Below are 22,678 nucleotides of genomic sequence, written 5' to 3'. Positions count from 1 at the left end.
TGAAAATTAGCAGTTCTTTCTAGAACATTCTAATATATCATGTATTGATTTCTAGAAACTGTTTCAGTAAGTCTTTGTCTTTTGGGGGAAAGATACTGCAGTGATTGGTGGCAATAGGTTTTCTTGTTACTCCTTTCAAACCAGAACCCTTTTACCTACAAGTCTGCCAATGCCCTTTTGTAGACAAGTTCTCAGCATGCCCTGAAAGGCTATAAAAGCCTGAATGTAAAGATGTTTCAGTTCTCTTTTTTTTTTCTTTTCCTTGTTTGTTTGGGTGGTTTTTTTTTTCTTTTCCAGAGGGTGCAGGTAGTATGGTGAAAACTGGTGGGAGTGAGACCAACATCAGTCTCCCACAACCATATGATGTATTGATTTGGGGTGGGAAGGGAGAATGCTAATAACAGTTGTACCTAATTTCTTTAAAGGTCTCAGAAGTTACTTCGGCCTAACAGTTTAAAACTGGCCAGTGATTCTGATGCAGATTCAGATTCCAGGACCAGCTCCCCAAACTCTACTGTCTCCAACACCAGCAGTGAAGGTTTTGGGGGCATCATGTCATTTGCAAGTATGTACCATGCATTAATTAAGCTAGTTTTATTTATTATATCAGAGTGTACAGAGAGATGGAATAGAGAGATGGCTAGTCAAGAAAATGAGTTGGTTGTCAAATTGTTACCAGCTCTTCAGTAGTCATGGTGGCTTACTGACAACTGCTGACAGCTACTGCTTTATATATTCTTCAGTAAGAAGGACTTTGGTTTTGTGGTTAGCCCCTTGAGCTGTATGGCATTTTAGAACACAGATCAGAAATTTCTTCAGTTTCATTTAAACCAAGCATTGTGTAATTTTATGAAATTGATAAAAAAAATCTTACAGTAATATGCCTTCCATACTGCCATGTTTTGTGCTGAGGTACAAAATTCAATTCCTTTATTGCCTACTTTCAATTTTATTTTAATAAAAAAACCCACAAGTGTGGAACATGAATCTAGAATCTCTTAATCAATGACATAAGGCATGGCCACTTGAGTCTTGCACTACAATAAAAAGCAATGAAAGAAGTTTTTAGCACTGGGGAAAATATGTTAAATGTTTCTGGTAAGATGACTGTTACTAAAATAAGGCTACAAAAAATCAAAGAACCAAAGAAAATTGAAATAATATGTTGAAATTAATAACTTTAAATTAATAACTTGAAGTGTTAATCAGCTCCTTTATGTAAATGTGGTGCTCTCAGGCTGTCTGTGGACTATGATGATGATGCATAATTGTGTCCTTAAGATCTGCCTGTACCAGGAAGAATGTATGTTTTTTCCTAATAAATGAAAAGCTTCTATTTCAAAGCATGGTTCCATGGCAGATTTACAGTGTTTCACAAGACACAATGCACAGTCCTCACTTCAGAGTTACATGTTTTACAGATCTTCTGTCATCCTGTTTTCTCATGTGGCCCAGCCATTCATTTGCTCCCAAAAACAGGATCAAACTAGAAGACAGACCTAAAGTGATGTGATCTAAGTGCAGCACAGGAGGATTTTGCTGTTAAATTTCAGCCTCGAAGATCCAACATCAATTATTGTAACACAAATGCCTAGACTTATGTTTTTGTACTGTTTAGAATAATCTGATTATAGATGTGGTTGCAATGTAAATGAGGTCATATTATGGTAGTGAGACTTTTGGGTAATAAAGAAGAACTTAATCATTAAGGATCTGAAATAAGATGGCGAATTAGAGGATCTTTGGGTGTGTGCAGTGAGCAATAGACATTAATTGTTTTTGTCTTCTGTCATAGGCAGCCTGTACAGAAACCACAGCACAAGTTTCAGTCTGTCCAACTTAGCCCTACCAACCAAAGTTGGGAGAGATAAGAATACTCCCTTTCCCAGCCTGAAAGGTAATAATGTTTCCCTTTATCTTCTACAGCCTTTTCAGTTCTTGTGACTTGGCAGTCTGAGGTCCTACCCCTAACAGGAATCCTGAGAGTGATGCCTTTTGGTTGTTTGGGTAGTAGCTGTGTTAAGGAGCAAGACAGTGAATTGTCATGATATTTCTCAGTCAGTCTTTTTCCCAACACTTGTTGGGATGGGAGAGTGTCCGGTCTAGGCTGAGTTAACAGATACAAAACAAAACCAACATTCATAGTGTATTTTGTTCAGTTTTATTTTGAAGTACTTAGTATAAAGAATGGGAACCAAGGGGTAGGTCCTGCTTTTGTGCTGCCACTATCTTCATGCTTAGCAGTCTGTAATTTGTAAGAGTGATGATGCTGCATTTGTAAATGGGGGTAATGCCAACCTCCCATGGAGACTGCAGATTATGTGAGTTTCAAAAGTGTTTACCATCTTTTCAGATTGCTAAATAGAAAATCAGATTACAACCATGCTTTCAGTTCTATGAGAGTGAAGATCAATCCCTAGCATATGTGCACAATCTTTTCATTAGAACATCTCCTGGTTGTCTGCAGTGTCATTAGGTAACATGTCTGAATGGGCACTAGAGAAATGCCCCTCACACCATGGGTGTTAGACAACCTGGTCATCCTTGTGCCAAATGTAATACTACAGGGGTGACTGAGCTTGCACTGGTGTTGTAGTGTTGAGACCTTTTCAGATGCTACAGAGGAGAGGTTTTATTTTGCCTTTTGAGTTATTCTGATTAGAACTTACTGCTTTTGTTTTAATGTGTTGATTTTTTTTTCATTTATTTTTTTCCTCCTCATCACTTTTATCGGTAAAGATTACTTTAATCTGGAATTGGGAAGGGATGTGGATGAAGGTTGGTATGATGTTTTGCTGACCTTTGACCTTGTAGAAACAAAGACCAAAAGGTGGATTTTGTGTTTCTGCTTTGGACTTTGTTTTTGAGACAAGTAATCATTCCCTGTGTGTAAAATAAGGAGTAACAGGACTGGTAGGGTGAAAACACTAGCAGAGACTCTGCACAGCTGTTTTTGACAACCTTTTACCAGTTGGTTATGTTTTTATGTCCAGTCGTACTGGATAAGAAACATGCTTCATGTCAGGGTTGTTTCCATGGGTAAACTTAATGACTGATTCCATGCATTGGAAGAAAACAGTGATGGGGTTTGCCATTCCTCATTCATGCTTTGTGCCTCATCTTCTGCACTTTGGTGTTCTTTTCTGGACTGTTTTAATCCTGTAGGGCCTTTAATGTTACTGTGCAGCTATGAGGATGGGATTTCATGGAGTAGCTCAGTCTGTTTTATGCATGTGCAAGTGTGTGTGAGAGTGGGTGTGTGTGTGTTCTTTTACATGTGCATGCTGGCTCACTGGGTTGCCCACTGGGCACTTCAGTGGTTTTTAGATGTTTTTGTCTCTGTTGTAGAGATACAAAGATGCTGCATTAACTTGTTCTTGCCAAGTGTGTGTTTCTAACTGTAATGGGAAATGATGCTGGGACTCCATTTCATTGCTGCTGTTTGACCACTTTCCATATTCCTTTTTAATTTTTATTTCATGTGCATCCATTGATATTTTTTCCTTGGTGATGCAGATGGTTTTTGTAGTGCCTTTCAAATACAATATGTGCAATAATGTCCTTGAAGATGCATTACACTGGTTCCACTATGCCAAATTTCAAGTCAAGCACTATCTCTTAAGATAAGTTATTCTGGCCCTTGTGGTCTTGGGCTTTCAAACATCCTTCCTGCTCTAGTGTCATTTGGGTTTTATTTTGAGGGAGGGCTGGGAAGAAGCTGGTAGTTGGATTCTTTTGATGCTGACAGTGGGGAGTGTAGATATTTCAGTACACTACTAATTGTATATTTTGTGTCCCAGTATTTGGGTTAAATACTATAATGGAGATTATTACTGAAGCTGGCCCAGTAAGCAATGAAGGTGGGTTCCCTACAGCATGAGCTGTGCATGATGTAACAATTTCCAGCATTCCCTGTGCCTGACTTCGGGCTACCTTTCTCACTGGGTAACCAGTACCACATGATCTATACTAGTCACCCTCAATGCATTATGCTTTTACATATAGTGACTAATTTGAAGATGATTCTTGTTGTGGAACTGCATGCAGAGCAGCCAAACTTTTCCTGCCTCTCACCTCCTGCTCCCATTACCATCTCTTTTTCTCTCTGCATTACTCCCATTACTGTTTTCTGCCGATGTGTGATGCTAGAATATTATATATGCTGCTGCTTTTTTGGAGTTTCCATTTTGTTTGAAGTCTGTTACCTGTAATTCAAATAGGTGTGTTAGCCAACTTTAGTGTTGCTTGTTACTGTCCTGGGATCAATTTGTTTTCTTCCTGCCCTTTCCTCTCATTCTATTTCCTCTCCTCTTTAGGAAACAGACGGGCCCTTGTTGATCAGAAGTCTTCAGTCATAAAGCACAGCCCAACAGTGAAAAGAGAATCTCCATCACCTCAGGGACGATCTAGCAATTCCAGGTAATATTTTTTCCTGCTTTTCAAGTATACAGTGTAGTTAGAGTGGCCTCATACCTGTCCAATATTTTCTCAGAAGTCTAGCTGTTGAAAATTAAATAGTACTTTTCTGTTGCCCTAGACCTGGACATGTTATTGTCTAAGAAGGTACGGTACGGATGTCTTACAGTTAATAGTGCACATGCTTATTTTTCTGTACTCCAAAATGTATCCTCCTTCTGTCTGAGAGCCAAAATGTTCTAGGTTTCTACTTTAACTCAGTAGTTATTCTTTGTAATTGAGTGTTCTGATCAAGGTGATCTAGCCCATTGGAGTTTTAATGCACCATGCAGGGGGATCAACTGAGTCCAACGAAGAAGTTTGATTCTATAAATTCATGTGAAGTGCTTTTCTCAGCCTTGGGAAGGGACTCAGAATGGTGCAAGTAAACATTACTTGACCTGTGCCTGTGCTTTCTTCTCCCTTTCTTATGTAGCAGTCATGGGTAGAGTGAATTTATTTTGACCTACTGGGTTTGGGGGACAAGTAAGAGCAATAACTGCAGTTCAGACTGGGGAATGCAGTAGGTTGCACAGGAGTTTCCTTCTTCTTATCTTTCCCTCTGTGGCAAAAGAAGCTGAGCAAACATGTGCCAAGGCTGCTGCAGTAATGCATTAGTAGTGCTGCACTTCCTCTTTTAAAGAAAGCTTACAGCTCACATGTGGGAGCTGTAGGAGAAGGTTGAGGCATAAAGATTCCCATGGATTCTGAGGGATGCTGTGAAAGTGAAGGATAGAGTGGTACCTAGAGGAGCTAGAGGAAAGCCTGTTTATGGCTTTTTATAGGAAATAAAGGACAAAATAAAGTATTTGCTACTACACCTATGGAACAGAGCTTGAGCTGTGTGCAGTTACGTTAGCAGCAGACAGTGCTACATGTCAGATATGTTGATAGGGAAGGTACTTCTGTGTGTGCCCTGGCCATAGCTCTCTTCCCATGCAAGGCAAGGTAAGCAGAGGTTAGCTAACTTTTGCCTGCTTTCTCTTAAATGTATCAGTGAGAACCAGCAGTTCCTGAAGGAGGTGGTACACAATGTTCTTGATGGGCAAGGCGTTGGTTGGCTGAACATGAAGAGAGTCCGACGTCTGCTGGAGAGCGAGCAGCTGCGTGTCTTTGTGCTGAGCAAGCTGAACCGCACGATCCAGTCCGAGGAGGACGCTCGACAGGATGTCATACAGGACGTGGTCAGTGCTGAGCTCAGCAGGGTCCCCACTCTGCCTGTCTGCTGAGGCTCAGTTCACAGGAAGTTTTTGTCAATTGCAAAAAGCTGGTGTTACGGCAGTTTGAGATTTTATGTTATTGACTTTCTCACATGAGAAGTAGCAGCACTAATGGGGCTTTCATTGCAGGAGATCAGCCGCAAGGTTTATAAAGGCATGCTGGACCTGCTGAAGTGCACTGTGTTGAGCCTGGAGCAGTCATATGCTAATGCTGGCCTGGGAGGCATGGCCAGTGTTTTTGGCCTGCTAGAGATAGCACATACTCACTACTATAATAAAGGTAAGAAAAGTGTTTGTGAGAGTATAGTGTTCAGGAACCAAACAAGATTGGGAAGGTAGCTGGTTTTGTGCCTTTTGATATATTTCACGGCTTTTCCAACACTTCCAAAATGGTGAGAATTGTACCATTGTTACTGAAGCCTTATAAAGCTTGAAGCCTGTTTCTTACACACATGTTACTGGACCAAAGCAAAATAATGGCCATACTGATATGTAATTGAAAATGGAAACTCTGCAGTGAGATACAAAACCTGGCACTTCTACAGCTGAAGTGAAAAGTCTGGGAATGGGGACCTTCAATTAAAACTTCCCAGCCACAGTCTTGGAAAGTTGTTGCAGGCAACCTCAGCAGGGAGGGAGATACTTGTAATGTGCAACCATATGTGACTTAGGTGTCACCAACCACGTTGCACTACACAATTATTCTCATACAACTAAATATCTTAGAGAAGAAAGTCTGGAAGTATCTCTTTATTTTTCAGCTGTTTCTTAAGAATCTGATTCTTAATGCTAAGTAAGAAAATGCACGCTAAGGAAGAAAGCAAAAGATGACAAAAAGATAAATCTCTGCTTAGTATCTGACTTTTCTGTAATCTCAAATGATGAAAAGTTACTTATTTCATTGTAGCAGAGAAGTAGCATCTACTAAACCCTTTATAGTCGGTGTTCCGGGTCTTGTATCAGGGATTTTTAATGAGTTAGATACACCCTGTGTTCCTTTCCATTCATTGTTGGAATGCTGAGGAAAGTAAGGAAGGCTGTGCTAGTGGAACAGTTCTGAATGTGGAGAATGGGCTGATCTTGGTAATTACAAGCTTTTAGTCTGACACTGATTTTTAAGAAAAATTGGAGTGGCCAATGTAAAACTCAGTAGTTTTAGAGTGAAGACCAAATAGCATAATTTGATGGTAAGTGGAGTTTTTTCCCAGTAAACTAATTGTGATCATGACAGACAAAATTTGGTGCAAACTTTTAAAGATTCTTTTCAACTTTTAAAGACTCTTCTCATTATTGCATAACATCTTCATTTGTAGTCATATTTTAGCTGTTTAGTATGTTTTACTTGTTTTCAATTAGTTGAAATTAGTGTTTATTTCTAGAAATGTTTTACAAAGATTAGTCCTTATGTTGATATTATTTAACATATAGTAATAGACTAGTAATCCTACAGGACATGATGGATATAGCTTATTTGTCTAGAGTAAGCTAAGTCTTAATAAAGCATGGTTGTGATTAAGTTATTATGTTGTGGTCAAACTAAGGACTTGTTTTTATTACAAGGATAGTTGGCAATAGTAGTAGGATTGGGAGGTATATACTAGGAAGCAGTCTCCTGCTACTGTATGTGAACTTCCCACTATTTACTGTGTCTGTAAAAACTGGGAAGGGGGGCACTGTGTATCTGTGAATACACGTTTGGATAGCAGCTACTGTATAGGATCTTGGTGTATCAGTAACAAGACCCACAAATGAAGTAGTGCTCCCACTTCTGGTATTCACATCTTACAAAGTTGAGGAGCTTTCTGAAAGATCTGCAAGGAACTGGGGAAACACTTCAGCTCTGAAGGAAGGAAGTGTTCAGTCTGTTGAATGTTAGGTGTTGATTCTTTTCAATTACTCTAATTGAAAGGTTTTACTGATAGCAGAATCTTAAATCCACTGAACAAAGGTATCACAAAATCTAGTGATATGACAGGTTTAGATAATAGGAAATGAAGTTTTGACTATTAGATTCATCAGGTATTGAAAAGTTTGTGCATGGAGCTCTTTATGGAAAACCTGGTTTTAATTATTCTTTTCTGAAGGTTTTGCTGTAGTTCAAACTGTGAGGTTTGCTACAGAGAAATAATCCAAACTGCCTTTAGGGACATGTGGTTATAGGAAGTCTCAGAGATTGATGGAAGACCCATAGCTGATTGGTATTTTTGGGATTTTTTTTTCCCTAACTGAAGTTTCATTTAGTGCTACCCATGAAATTGATTGCATTTGTCATTTTTGCACTGTGAGTAGAACTTACTTATCTTCTACAAATTGTATTCTTGGTAGTTTATGGAGAGTTGTTTAATTTGTCACAATTCAGCAGAGGAGATGCTCCAGTTACTGTGTCAGAGAACATTCCTAGGTTTCAGATATACAGAAATGAGATACTTGAGTATCCGTAAAACAGTACTCTGGCTTTCTCCTCTACTGTTTCCACCAGTGTGTCAGACTATCAGCAAGCCAGGTTGGCCTATGGGAACAAATGTGGCACTGAGCTGTTTCAGTGCCAGGCTTAATGATTTAGGTGAGACCATCTGTCTCATCTTTCTTCTCCTGCTCTCATTTTCTTTTTCCTTAGGTCTTTTTCTATCTATTTATTTATTTATTTATTTTCTCTCAACACTGTTCTTTTAATTTAAAGAACCAGAAAAGAGAAAACGAAGTCCTACAGATGGATCTGTCACTCCAGTTGGCAAGGATCCTGCATCATCCCCCAGAGTGGAGCCAAAGCCTGCGATGCAGCTGCCGGTACCTCAGCTAATGCCAAAGCCACCGAGCCCTGCAGGCAAAGGGCCAAGGGAGTTTGACACAAGGAGTCTAAAGGAAGAAAATTTTATTGCTTCCATTGGTGTGTATTGAGGTGCATGTGGAGTGCAGGGGGGACTTCTGGTTTGGCATTAGGTTCTATTTGCATTCTCTCCATTTTAACGCACTACATTGCTACTGTAACATGCTTCATTTACACCTTGGATCACAAGGAACAATCATATGTGTTTTCACCCTACTCTTGGATAAACTATCCACTGCAATTTTCTCCCAGAAGCTGTCTAATCTTAATTGTTTCTATATTTCATTACATCTTAAACAGCCTTATTTTTTGTTCTGTGATTGCTGTTTTCAAGCAACGGGAAATGGAAAAGAGGAACAGGGACAGCAGGACTTCAGAAAGGGCAGCTGTGGAAGGGCAACATGAAACAAAGGTTTTCTGTCATTGCTGGCTACCTATGAATTATGTAGATTGTATCCTGATGTAGTGGGATCCAAAATCTGCTGTTTGTTAACAACAAAATTTCCAAAAAGATTTTAGTTACAGTGTTACAGTTTCAGTGAGCAGGACTGATGGATTTTCCTTCTATGCAATAGCAAATAGAATGTGTGTTCTTGTAAACAGCATCTGCTAGGCTGGTCCCTGGAGATTTTCCTGTCTTGCTCTTAGATGACCTAGCTTTTCCCTATGTCATGGGAAAAAGTTTGAAATAGGGCTTTCAGAACTGTTTTATTTAAAAAGGGCTTCACAGACTTTTGTGATGGAGGAGAAAGAAAAAAATTACTTTGGTTGGATCCTCTGGGCTATGGGTTGTAAACATGAGAAGTATCATCAGCATATGAGAAATTTTTTCTCAACTGCAAAAATATGTCATGTTAAATTATAGATTTTGCTTCTTGCAGCCTGTTTAAAATAACATTTTAGTGGAATCACTATGTGAAAGATTAATTTTCTGAAAGTGTGGTGCTGTGAGGATTTGTATGTAGTTTGTGACACAAGGCAAGGGATTGTGTGTGTTCAGCAACTAGGTGACAGGAGTACAGACATGCATTTTTATACACACGTAGTAACTGCAGGCTGGGTGCTGTCGAGTCCTGAAGTGATATTGTACCCCTCTGACTTGATTTGCTTTCTGTTTAAAGAGGCAATCTATGGAAGCAGTTGCTCAGAAACTAGTCTTGCACTCCATTTGAAAAGCTGTCAGGAAGCTGAGAGAGTTGCAAATTCAGATGTCCAGCATTTCAGTTAGTTGTTTGGTTTGATCTAGATACTTCATTACTTTTCTGTAGAAGAGAAAAAGGAAAGTATGCTTCTGGCACAACTAAGAATAAACCAGGCTCTAGCACAGTGTTCTTTTAAACAATGAAGAGAGATCTTTTGATGAGATTGCTGAGACTGCTTCTTTTACTTTGATGAAGTTAAAGCCTCATAGAAATGGAAATCATAGACACCAGATAGTTCCTGTTTGTGAAGCATCATAAGAAGTGCTTTTCAAAAGGAGTGCTGTGCAATATGCCATGTTAGCTACTGTTGCCAGAATATAAGCCTTAAACAATTCACTGTCTTCAAGGACAGACAAAGGTACATTCTCGTTGATGGTTCTGATGGTTTCCACTTGTCTCTTACGGAGCTAAGTTACAAGAAGAATATGGTTGTACCTAGACTGACCAAAGTTCAAAAGACTTGAATGTTTTTCTTGAAGCCTTTTTTCCTGCTTTTGTCTTTCACCACAAAACATGAACTGGTATGCAAGTCACTTCTTAGGAAATTGCTGTAAAAATAGTGTAGTCTCCATAGTGTGTTCATCTGACTTGTGTGATCTAGAAGTAAAAAATGTTTCTCTCGTGTTGCAGAGAGATAATTTAAAGCTGCTTGCCTATTATACTTCCTTTATATTCTGTCATAGAAACTTCAGAACAAGACAGCTTCAGATATACAGGACTGGTGTTAGTTGTGGCTTAGCTGTGAAATGCAGGTGTTTTCATTCAAACTAATTTATTAAGGAAAGAGCATTTGGTAGACATTTACATCTTGCTGAAATAACAACATATTTGTAAGTAGTTCCATTTAAACATAGGAAAAAAATGTTTTTATGTGAAGATGATCCAGCACTAGAGCAGGTTGCCTGGAAAGGTGTTGGATTCCCCATCTGTGGAGAAAGTGAATATGTGAATGGACATGGTCCTGTGGCAGGCAGCTTCAGTTGATCCTGCTTTAAGCAGGGAGGTTGGACTAGGTGATGTTCTCAGGTCCCTTTGAACTTCAGCAGTTCTGTGATTCTGTGAAGTTCGGAAGGTACTTACAGCCTCAAGTTGCAAAAATGTAAATAAAACTTTGAATTAATCTCTTGGTATTGTAGAGATGAAATGCAAATTGGGCTGCTACCCTTTTTACCTAGATACAGGAAGAAATACTAGAATGAGAAGTCTTCAGAAGGATGGAGCAAAATAATGTACAGCTCTGTTGGCAGTAGTCGTATATAGAGTGTATGTTAGTGTGGTGATTAAACTGCATCTCAAATCTAGAGCTGAATCTATGGTAGTTGAATCTGTGGAGTTTTCTGGTACTACAGGAACAATGGCCATAAAGTTCACAGGGTTTCCTATTTCTGAGGTGAAGTAGGATCTGAGTTACCATCTGAGCTTTGATCTTGACTGTACTTGATACTTAATTCCTACCTAGAAAATTCAGTATGAAGATGATGCTTCTGATACTCAGCAGTTGCTTACTTCTAGAGTTCTTGTCTTCCAGGGTTTATCACCTGTAGTGTAGGTCTTTTTGTTAGGACACTGGTGGCTTTTAAGTTGATAGTTAACTAATTTGCCCCTTCGTGTTAGTGATAAGTTTGGTTTATTGCATACTTTCCGTAACTGTTAATGAAAATGTCAGTACTTACTGAAATTCCCATTACTAGTTTTTAAATAATTGTTTAATCTGGTCAGATCACTTTATTTTGGCTGGTTTTTTTAAGCAGAAAATATTGTGCTACATACTTCATCCACATGAGGCCCTTTCTGGACCTGCTGTCCTGTTTAGTTCAGGGTCACGTAACAAAGCCATAGGTGTAGTATTTATACCCTGTGAGTTTATTTGAAGTTTTGTTTTTCTTCTTTAACTAAGTAATTAAGAGTAAAATCTAGTCTGTTTTTAATGTGCTAGGATATGCTCTACACTAAATTACCAGACAAGTCAGCTAAAAGTAAGTTAATGGCAGGTGTTGTAGCTTTCAGACTGGTGATTTTTAAAGTAAAGCCGTATAGACTGAGAATGGAAGAGGCCAGATGTTTTCAAAACCCTTTAACAAACAAATTCAGTCCATCTTAGAGATTGTTATCTCTGTCAGTGTATGCTCAGCTTGATAAGCCTGTAGGATGTTGTTTGGATCCCTCAGCAATTTTATCTTACCCATCTGTCTGTTTATGAAAGTTGAAGGAACATCCATCAATCATGAAGCAGATCTAGAAATTAGCAGGCTAGAATCCATCTTTCTAGCTTTTTCTACCTTGTTTTTCATAATACTTTGGAGCCTTCCTTCACAGTTGTAATCTATCCTTTTTATTTTTTTTTGGTGGACATTTTGCTCAATAGAACTTATTTAGAGCCTGTCTTGCCCTCATTTTGCTATTTGCAGGGTGGAATGGGTTTCTAACACACTTAAGTGACCTTTCAGTTGCTCAGGAAGTTTTCTTAAAGAGCAGTAAAAGAACTTTTTGCTTCTTTTTCCTTCCATTTACCACTTTTCTAAGAGGATCTTCCTCTGTAGTGTCCCCAACTTTAATGGTGCTAGTGAGAGAGGACAGTGCCTGACACTTGGAGTCAGCTCACCATGGCAGCTTGTAATGTTTCCTTTGGCCAAAGGGCCACTGCCTGGAATGATCTGATGTTTCTGAGCAGAAAAGGTGACTGCATTTCAAAGAGTTGAACAGAGTGATAGAAAAGTGCAAGTGTCTCAGGACCATTTTGTCCCAGGGCTGAGTTTCAAATTCAGTTTGAAGAAAGCTTCAGACTATTTTGCTGGTCTGCGCATTGTATATTCTCTTATGGAATTCACCGACTTGATTAGAGTGCTGTGACTTCTGTGACTTTGAGTTTTGGTAGTTGGAGTGAAGCATGTCTGATATCTTGCTAATTTTAGTTCTTCATCATTTTCTATTCTCTATACCCTGATGGGAGCAAGTGGATGCAGAGGAGTTCAGCTCTTTGCATATAGGAGAGGTTCACAGGCAGAGCCAGGAATTTATTGAGAATGTTGTCAGGTCAAAAATAACTTGTAAACTTTGTGATAATATGTAAAACATAATATTCATTAAATATTGTGTTAACCTTGTGCTAATATTTCAATATTTTTGGAATTTCTGCTGTTGTTTTTTGTGTCTTTCTCCTTTCAGTGATATAAACTAGACATTAAAATGTTTCTGTTAGTTAGAGCTTCTGTGATGCCTACATTTTAGAGGAGTAAATATCTGACAGTCCTAAATCCCTTTCTTGGTAAAGGTGATTAATTATTTGTTCCTAAGAGCTGTTTTTCCTTAGTTGAGTAACTGCTGTCAAAGTGTGGCCTGTGGAGGGGAGGGGGGATGCACCACCACCACTGTGTGAAGTCATCTCTAATGTTTGAATACTGTTACTGAGAGATGATGCAGTGCTCAATGCCTAACATTGATTTCTTTTAAACTGGTGTTAATTAACCCTTCACTCAGTAGTTGTCATGAAATTCTTCCTTTTTTTTTCCTTTTTTTTTTCTTGGTTTTTTGGTTTTTTTTGAGGTGAAGGGGTGGGATTTTTGTTTGAAATTTTTTCCCCCATTTTCACCTGTCTGACCAGCTGCTGACTCTTTCTCTTTCTCTCCTGCTTTCAATGCATCTTGGGTAGAATTGTGGAACAAGCACCAGGAAGTGAAAAAGCAAAAATCTTTGGAAAAAACGAGTAAGGAAATTTTTAAAAAATGTAGAAACTGACTCCTCCAGCCTCCCCATAACTGCCAACTCCCCAGGTGCAGGGTGAGCTTGCATCTCTGGCACACAGGTTTTATACTCACAAGAACAAAATCTATCCAGAAAGTCTCCATTAAAGTACCAAACAGATCTGTTTGTCCTGAGGAAATTATGTTCAAATATCTCTTCTTTTTTTTTTTTCCTTTCTTTTTTCCTCCCCCAATGGTTGCCTTCAAAGAAGAGGAAGTAGGTATTCTGCATCCTCACAAATCAGATAAATATTTTTTAAGATACTCCATCTCCTTTCTTAAAAGTTAAAACTTATTTAACAAGTTGTTGACATGGATATATTGATTGATTGATTAAATGTTACTGGAATGAAGAATTCCTGTTTGTTCAAGCTGTGGGATGGTGAATTTTGTTAACTGGCATCAACCATGAACAGTCAGTCTCCAACAAGAAATACTTCTGAGGGGGAGAGAGAAGGTGTATGTGAATAATTGTATTTAGTGATGGCTTCTAAAAAATAGCCTCATAATAAGGAATCAACCTGATTTTGTTTTTCATATCCCTTGGTAAAGAAGGACTGAAATAGTTTGAGGCTGTTACAGAGTCTAATAGTCTAAATCTACACAAATCTAAACATCTATTGGAGTATGATAATGAATAAAATATTGAATATGTATACTCTGCAGGTGCAATACCAGGTTTTGCTCTTTTGATTGTCACTGTTGTAAATAGGGACATATGACTTGAAGGCAGCAACCAATTTATAACAACCATATTGTGGTAGGTGTTTCCTAACCATAAGCTTAGTTTGTACTTTGCAGAGCTGATGCTACCTATTTTAGAGACTGAAAATTGGGAAGGATTAATAGCTGAGATGAATGAGTGAAGATTCCTAACATTCTGACTAGGCCTGGATTCGCTTCCATTAGTTTTAGGCACCTCAGTTAAATATTTCTGTTAAGTACAAATTAGCAACTTCTGTCAAGTACCAATTAGCATGTGGAGTTAGTTCAGAGAGGATGGGGTGACTGGGGCAGCTCTGCAGTACAGCTCACTGTACTTCAGCTGTGAATTGCTTCCTGCTGGGGTAGGAGTGTGTGAGACAGACACACAGCACCATGCACAAACTGAGCCTTTCAGGTAGGTGTCTACGCTGGGAGGGATAAATTGAAGCGTAGGTGTTCCATGTGTATTAGACATGTCTCCATAAAGAAAGGAATGGGATGTTTTTAAGTGCTTGTAAATTGACAGTGACAACAATGGAGTTGTGGCTATTGTGCTCCTTAAACTCAGTTACAGGCCTCAAATATCCGAACTGCTTCAGTCAATTTCAATTCCTTTAAAAGTCAAACTGCCAGAAACATATCTGAATTATGTGTTGGGACAAGAAACTCCTAAATTGTGTAAAACACACAGCAGAAATTTTGTTATTGCTGTAGTAACGAGATATAAAACTTTTGGCTGTATCAGAACTAGAAGTGATGACCACTTGAATGAGTGGATATAGACTTCTAAAAGTGAGCTATGTGTATTTCAGTGGAAAATAATATTCCAAATTCTGAGAAAAGATATTTTTAGTTATTTTTCTTCATAAGTTCTGTTTATGCTTTCTCTTTCTTAGAATCTTTGAGGAGTTGATTTACAGTAACTAAGGCATTTGGGTCTAGAGGCAAAATACTATAGCAGCTGAAGAATGCTTCCTGTAAACTCTTCACAGGAAGAATTGGTGGTTGAGTAGTAAGCTAGTATGGTCTGCCCAGCCCACTTATGGCTTTGCGATTCATGAGTTTACATGTCATCTCAAACTCACTGCCACAAATCTTTGTATATTATCCTTCTCTCTCTCTCTCTCTCTCTCTCCTCCCGTCCCTTTTTCTTTCCTTTTCACTATCTTATCCTCTCTAATATTACATATAATATAAACATGTTCATAATTCCCAGGTTGTTGTGATCAGTGGTTACATAGGTAGTGGTATTGTTTGTTTAGAGATACTGGCTATAGACATGGGTATATAATACAATTTTTCCAGCAGCTGATCATGTCTTCCTGTTACTGAATAGTTGGCAGATATGGCTATGGCAGTAGTATTGCATTCAGTCTCTTCCCTTTTCTGAGAGTATTAACATTTTGTGTACAGCCTCTAACACACTCTTTTCTTGCATTGTTATTTACTTCATTCAGTGCTTATCCAAATTTCTTTTCAGGCTCTACCTCTCCATCATTCTCTTTTCCTTCTGCCATCCCATCTGAGGACACTAGATGATACGATTCTAGAAGTGCATGGGAAATTGAACATAAAGTTCTTTATCCTTTCTTTCCCTTTTTTGTATAATTGGGTTATTGAATGCATGACTTAAAAGCTTGCTGATTCCTCTCTCTTTCCTACCTGTGTGATTGCCAACTCTGGAGAGCCATTTGTTAATGTAATTGGGGAATGTTGTGAAGTACAGCATCATACAAGTTGAATCTTTGAAAATCTTACTGGGTAACACCAATTGTCACTGTTTATTTTCTTGTCATGTGTTGCCTGATTTTTGCCTAGATAGTTGCAGTGGGCAACCAAAAAACTCAATCCAGGACTTTGAGCAGTTTAACTGTTCAAAAAAAGGATTCTTACTTATAAGTTAATAGATATTCTTTTTTATTACCAAGAATCAATGGAAGTGGCTTCCTAGAGTTGAATGTCAACTGCTCTGCATGTGTTATTGTAACTGGAAGCTACTTGACTGTTGTCTGTCCTCTAATCTCTCTTGAATGGCTAAGAAAGGTACTGTTTAATTATAGTCATTCCTGGACTTCGGAATATTTGAAATTCAAATTAATGTTTGAAGACTAGCAGATATGTTCTGCTGGCCTTGTTATTTTCAGTACCAAGGAATAATAAAAAATGCATTAAAAATCAAAGAAATCAGAAAGCAAATCTGTTTTCTTGGTACTGTTCCTGCTTCCAGTCTGTCATCTGCTTTCTCCTATGCTGTTTTTTCTTGGTACAGTAATTATTTACTCTTTCCTTTGTTCAGGACCAGAAGGTGTGAAACAGTTTGATTTGGGAGAAACAGATGAGAAGAAATCCCAAATCAGTGCAGACAGTGGCCTCAGTTTGGCCTCAGGTTCTCAGGTCAGTGGCTCCTATTTGCATTTATTATGTGGTAAGAGACAGGATTCTTCTATTCACTGCTTAATTATGGGAAGACTTCTAGGGTTTGAGTATTCTTGAGAGGCTCATTTGGTAAAATTTCTTTGCCCCTTTCTCTAGGGCATTGATCTTTGTAAACTAAATTACAGGACCCCATGGTCTTTTTTACACTCAGACAGCAGTTTCTATTTGATTGACTAAATAGACTAAGGAAGTGTAAGGCATGAGATTCAAGAGCCCAGAAGAATGGGAAGTTCTCTCCTTATGGTAAAAACTAATGCGACTCTTCTTGTCCTTTCTATGTTTTGACTGCAGAAGAGTGATTTTGACTCTATTCCCAGTGGAGGACCAACAGTTATGGTCCGAAGTACAAGCCAGGATTCTGAAGTCAGCACTGTGGTAGGACATGCCCAGAGTGAATTCTGGATGTGATTGACTGCTTGTTAAAGTGAGGAAGGGCATTTTGTGCCTACATTTTGTGTGGTGTGGCAGTGTAGTGTCACACATGCATCATGTACTCTGTGAGTGCTCTCTCCAGAGCCTCTGAGTGGGTAGGAAGCATGTGTGTGTGCCAGAACATAAATGGTGCTTGCTTTATGGGCACATTACAGCCTTCATATATGCTGCTACATATTGGTGTATTTATGGAACTGGTAGATTGCAACAATTCTATAAATATGTCTTAGCTTTGTATAAACTATCTATAAAAAATAGAAGTTTTAAAAGGTAACCTGAGAGCAAAAAAGGCAGATTGTTTGATGCATTAAAAATACGAGCAAATTCTCTGGTGTATTATCTCTTGAAGGTAATTGCTTTATTTTTCTCCACAGGTTAGTAACAGTTCTGGAGAGACATTGGGAGCAGACAGTGACTTGAGTAGCAATGCTGGTGATGGCCCAAGTGTGGAAAATGGTGGCAATTTAGCAGGATCCAGAGGCACTGTGTCAGACAGTGAAATTGAGACAAACTCTGCTACTAGCTCTATCTTTGTAAGGGCATTGTAAATTTCATTTTTTTAATATAGATCTCGTACAGTAATATTTCAATGTGTGTGCATGGATGCAATAGGATCTCTGATTCAGTTCCAAGGGTTAATCAGCAATGACTTGCAATACTACAGTGTCAAAGATGTAGTTTTGTCTGGGTCCGCATACCTTTCTTCATTTCCTGTGCAATAAATGGCTTTTTGAAAGTAGTAGATTCAATCTTGCACCACTTTAGAGACTCTAGTAATGTTTAATATTAATTCAGTATTTCTCTCAACCAAATGGACATTTGGTGGGCATTGTTCATCCTTAACTAAAAGGAAAATTCCCTGTTTCCTAGGGGAAGCTGCTTGATAGAGTAAAGGAGTGATCCATTTTAGTTTTAGCAGCTGTTCTGTTTCTTTGAAGTATTACTTTAGTCCTATTTGAAGAGTAGGCAAATATATTTGCCTAGTTGGAAGATCTGTATGCAGTAAAACCCAAATAATTTGTGAGTGCTTCCTTTTGGAAAGTCCTTGATTATTGTGTATAACCTCTGATATACATCTTACCAAGAAAATAATGATACATTTGATTTGGCTAAATCAAGCTCTCAGCAAAATAAGAAAACTTGCAGTGCCTTAAGATTGGTCTCACTGTGTTCATTATTTTGTAATCTTGATAAGTAGAAGCCTTTACAGGGCTTCTACTTCTAATGTTAAAAAACAAACAAAACCATTGTGTTTTATGGCAGATTGCTACAAAAAGCATGAAAACGATTTAACCATGTCTGCTTCCTTAGTTGCAAGTGGGTGTCCTCTCAGTTACTGAAGAGTCAGACATTTTTTTAACATTTACTTTTCTGTGTTTTTGTACTAAACTAAATAGAATAGAGTTAAATAGAAATGAAATAGAATTATAAGAAACCTTGCAAGAGATTTAGAAGAAAGATGATGGGTGTATATGATGTGCAATGAATTCAAATATTGCACCATAATTTACCTGGTGTAGCAAAATAAATGGACCAGCTTTGGTTGTCACTGTTGTCACAGTTCCTGCTGGCTGGTCTTCCCAACTCTCACTCTTCAGGCCAGATGAGATGGAATTATTTGCTTAATGTCACACCTTTATGAATGCATAAGTGTGAAATATGGGGGATGACAGAAGAGGTTCTTCCCTTCAGTCTGGGGCTTGCATTTTTGTTTTGCGTCAGTTTTCCTTCAGGGAAGCACTGTGCCTCCTCTGTGTTTTGATTTCTGTGTTTGTCTCTCTTTGATTTTTCTTTGGCTGACTCTGGATGTTTAAATGTATAACGCTGCTCTTTGAACAAAACAATTGTTTTGTGCATGTTTGCAGGAGAAGCTTTTTTGAAGTATAGCTTGCAAACTTGTGTCTGTTAAACCCAACAGCACAAGAGAGAGCCCTGCAGGGTGCACAGGTTTTTTGCCAATACCTCTTTTATTATTTTCAGGCCAAGTCTCACAACCTGAAGCAGAGTGTGAAGGATAGCAAAGGGAGCACTCCAGGGAGAGGTCCAGAGGATGGGAACCAGCGTGTCTATCTATATGAAGGACTTTTGGGTAACCTACTTTTTTTTTTGTGGGGAAGTAATCTTTCAGGTTGAAGTTCAGATGAAATCATGTCTAGGACAGACTGGAATTTTCACTTTCCCTGACACTGTTTTTAACCTCTAACTGTTGTACATGCTGGTAGAATAGGAAGGAATATCAGACCATTCAGAGTAAAGCCAAAGTTTTGCTGGGGAAATTGAGTAAGTGTAAGAGGAGATGGGTGTGAGTGGTGTAGTTTGCATAAAATTAAATCTGTCCAAGTCTCTTGCTCTTCTTGAATACAAATTCTTTAAGCAATATGAAGAAGGGGAGAAGGAAGTTAGCTATGTGTGGAAAGTTAAAATATTTCACTGATCTTGAAAAAAGATCATTCAGCTTAAGTCGCTGAACAGAGGGCTAAACTCAGAATATGAAAGGACTTCAAGTAGCTCCCTTGAATTAGGAGTACATTGGCTATTTTGTATTTTGTCTGAACTTGTTGTTAATCAAAAGCTCTCTCTTCCTGTGTTTTTCATCCTTCCCATTTATCGTTCCTACCTGCTTGGAATGGTGCAGGTAGGGATAAAGGATCTGTCTGGGACCAGTTAGAGGATGCTGCAATGGAAACCTTCTCTCTGAGTAATAATCTTATCTTTCCACTTCTCTGTGTGTTTGCTGTGATCTGTGTCTGTGTGAGATATTCCTGTCTCTTTTGGGCAGTGTTAACAGTTTATGGAAGAAGCTATACTCCTTAAGGAATAGAGATGAGAGGTATTTGACTGTAAGGGATTAAAATATTGTGCCATTAATTAGAATGAGAGATTTGTCTTGTCTTTTCTTTTACACTTTTTTTCAGTTGTGATATTGCTTGTGGTTTCAAGTAACCTTATTTTTTTGAAATATAGTTTCACTGTGTGTTGGCTTATGGTATTTTCAAGGAGTGGGATTGAACAGGAATTAATCATAAAGTATCTGACTGGAATAAACAGAATAAATGCTCAATTTTTTTATACATTGCGTAGGCAAAGAGCGTTCAACTTTGTGGGACCAGATGCAGTTCTGGGAAGATGCTTTCTTGGATGCTGTGATGTTAGAGAGAGAAGGAATGGGGATGGACCAGGGACCTCAGGAGATGATTGACAGGTAAATTCTTTAGTAGACATTTTTCCTCCTCATTGTTTCACCTGGGGCTGAAATAGTAAAAATAGTAGGGAAAAATTATTTTAATTCTGCTTAACATGCTATTGTCACTTTGTAAACCTTGTTACTATACCTGACTATTCCAAAGGGACCCTTTCTTGTGTCTGCTGGTCAGTAGCTCCTGATACTGAAATACTTGTCTTTAGTTATGACATACTTTTTTACTCTTGTGGTGAGATATTTCCTGAGAAATCTGTAATGTAAGCATAAGAACAATATGAACGGATGGAATAGATTAGATCATTAGTAAAGTAAGAGATTTCTGTGGCTATATTCTGGAATAATAGTGTGTTGACATACAGTGAAAGAATTAAATAGTTCCAGAAATGGCATTTTGAGCCTTCTCAAAATGCAAAGTAACTTAAAGTGTTTTCACAGCTTGTAGTTAAAACAAAAAACCTCATGAGGAAACCACTCTCTAGAAATATCTATGTGGTTGCCTAAGGCTTGACTGCTTCTAAGATGTCAGTCTTGACTCATTTCCTCTTCCTCCCCCCAGCTCTATTAACAGCTGATCATTCTGTGCTCTTGTGTACCACCTGCAGCTCTACTGCCTCCATCCATGTTATCATGGAACATGAAATCTGGTAGCCAAAATAAGAACTAGTTTCGGGTGATAATTTCAAAACTATTATTCCAGAAACTGCCTACCTTACTGGAAAAAGAAAGTGCCTGGTGCACTTCCTTCATCAGCTTTCTTCTGCCTTGCAGTTGTTTTTAAGCTCTAATGTGGGATAGCTCCTGTGCTAAGTTATGTGTTCCTCTTCTGACAGTTGTAATTGTCATGGAGCTGCCACTGCAGAGAACAGGAAATGGATGATAAACCCAGCAGACCACTAACAAATTTCCCACTGAGCAGATGTTATTTGCTTCAACTAGTTAATAATTAAGGGAAATGTTTCATTACTGATGACAGTGTTTTACTGGAAAATGCCCATTTGACTTAGTGTTTTCAGAGGTTTTATTTGCTGTACGCTTTGCAAACAGTGCTGTGTCCTCTGCCAGTGCTTTAGGGAAGTGGATGAGGAATGCCTGTGAGTCTGCCTCAGATGTAGCTCTTCTTGCAGGTATCTTTCCCTGGGAGAACACGATCGAAAGCGTTTGGAGGATGATGAGGATCGCTTGTTGGCTACACTGCTGCATAATATGATTGCTTATATGCTTATGATTAAGGTGACTTCTTGTTCTTTTTAGTAGATTGCTACTCAGATTTAAGCAGTATATTTGGTTTGTGTTGTTTTGAAACCATACATTGCTGGGATAATAAAGGCAGTTTCTAGTAGAAACTGCAAAGTTGGAAGGCTTTCTGTTACTAGAGAGATGAATTTATTTGAGCTGTCAAGGGAAGCATAATCCTGCTAACCAAACACTTAGGTACTTTATTTTCTTGTTTTGCATAACAGAGCCTAGTAGGCTTTAAATGTAAAATATATTGAAAAATACAATGCTTCTTTCAAGCACAAAGAATTCTTGTCAAAGGAAGGAAGCAGATTGAGTTTGTTTTATATACTCCAGACCATTAAGGTCATAATGCAAATGTGTTAAAAAACAGTGTTTGATCCAGCTTGAAATCAGCACTCAAACATGAGTGTAAGGTCTTTGAAGCCTTTAGTATCAATGGCTGGCATTCATAGTAGCCTTTTGAAATGGCAAGTGAGGCAGAAATATTTTGCTTCTGAGCTTGCCTGCTGCTCATCTTTAGGAAGAACCTTTTGCTGTTTGAAGGCTCTCTGGGAGGGTTTGTTAGAGCCACAGCCTAGTGACCAGGAAACGCGGTGAAAGAACAAGAACTCTGAAAGATACTGTGTTGTGTTGAGAGCTCCACAGCTTCATAACTTGAGTCTGTGCAGAGAAAGAGGTGGAGGAGCTGGTATGGCCAATGAGACTCAGAAGTGGTAACATGGAGAACCAAGGCTTTTGATGTCAGTAGTTGGAAGTGGTGGGTAGTGCAACTGCAGCTTGTGCACATGGGCAGGCCGGAAATCTGTTGCGCACAGCATCACTTGCACAGTAGCTGGAGACAGTGGGATATGTGCAATGTGGTCCTGTACTGCTGATTAAAGAGGCCCTAGCATGGGTGAATTGGATATAAGTTGTTCTGCTTCTTAGCAATGCAAACCAAGATATATTTGGGAGATTGGAGTTGCCTCCTGTGAATAGAGAATAGTATGCAACTGTCTGTGCATCTGCTTTCTAGGTGAACAAGAATGATATTAGGAAAAAGGTGCGACGTCTAATGGGAAAATCACATATTGGATTGGTGCACAGCCAGCAAATAAATGATATTCTAGACAAACTTGTCAATCTGGTAAGTAAAACAGTGATGAGTGGAATATACCTCTGGGAACTACAGTGGAGGAAATAAATTGCCTGAAAAATCTTATGTATATTCTCTGCAACAC

General features: G+C 38.6%; 1 protein-coding gene across 16 annotated transcripts in view; it reads left to right on the top strand.

Moving 5' to 3' along the window:
* The window catches only part of MADD (MAP kinase activating death domain), a 68,385-nt gene that overhangs the window by 29,161 nt on the left and 16,546 nt on the right, over positions 1–22,678 (top strand). For 6 of the 16 annotated variants that reach the window (XM_054275788.1, XM_054275784.1, XM_054275786.1 and 3 more), the window contains exons 14-30: positions 426–565; positions 1,796–1,897; positions 2,740–2,778; positions 3,801–3,860; positions 4,317–4,419; positions 5,453–5,639; positions 5,805–5,955; positions 8,356–8,562; positions 13,354–13,407; positions 16,446–16,543; positions 16,877–16,960; positions 17,392–17,550; positions 18,998–19,106; positions 19,653–19,715; positions 20,099–20,219; positions 21,344–21,449; positions 22,474–22,584. In XM_054275788.1, coding sequence (XP_054131763.1) covers positions 426–565; positions 1,796–1,897; positions 2,740–2,778; positions 3,801–3,860; positions 4,317–4,419; positions 5,453–5,639; positions 5,805–5,955; positions 8,356–8,562; positions 13,354–13,407; positions 16,446–16,543; positions 16,877–16,960; positions 17,392–17,550; positions 18,998–19,106; positions 19,653–19,715; positions 20,099–20,219; positions 21,344–21,449; positions 22,474–22,584 — 1,894 coding nt within the window. The remainder of the gene's footprint in view (positions 1–425; positions 566–1,795; positions 1,898–2,739; positions 2,779–3,800; positions 3,861–4,316; positions 4,420–5,452; positions 5,640–5,804; positions 5,956–8,355; positions 8,563–13,353; positions 13,408–16,445; positions 16,544–16,876; positions 16,961–17,391; positions 17,551–18,997; positions 19,107–19,652; positions 19,716–20,098; positions 20,220–21,343; positions 21,450–22,473; positions 22,585–22,678) is intronic. The other 10 variants (XM_054275791.1, XM_054275785.1, XM_054275795.1 and 7 more) reach the window with 6 other exon arrangements.

The sequence above is a fragment of the Melozone crissalis genome, unplaced genomic scaffold (assembly GCF_028551555.1).
Source record: "Melozone crissalis strain CALT ecotype California unplaced genomic scaffold, PUWL_Pcris_2 ptg000018l_1, whole genome shotgun sequence".
Lineage (NCBI taxonomy): Eukaryota > Metazoa > Chordata > Aves > Passeriformes > Passerellidae > Melozone > Melozone crissalis.
Note: the sequence above shows the minus strand (reverse complement) of the source record. Positions and strands in the feature narration are given on the sequence as shown.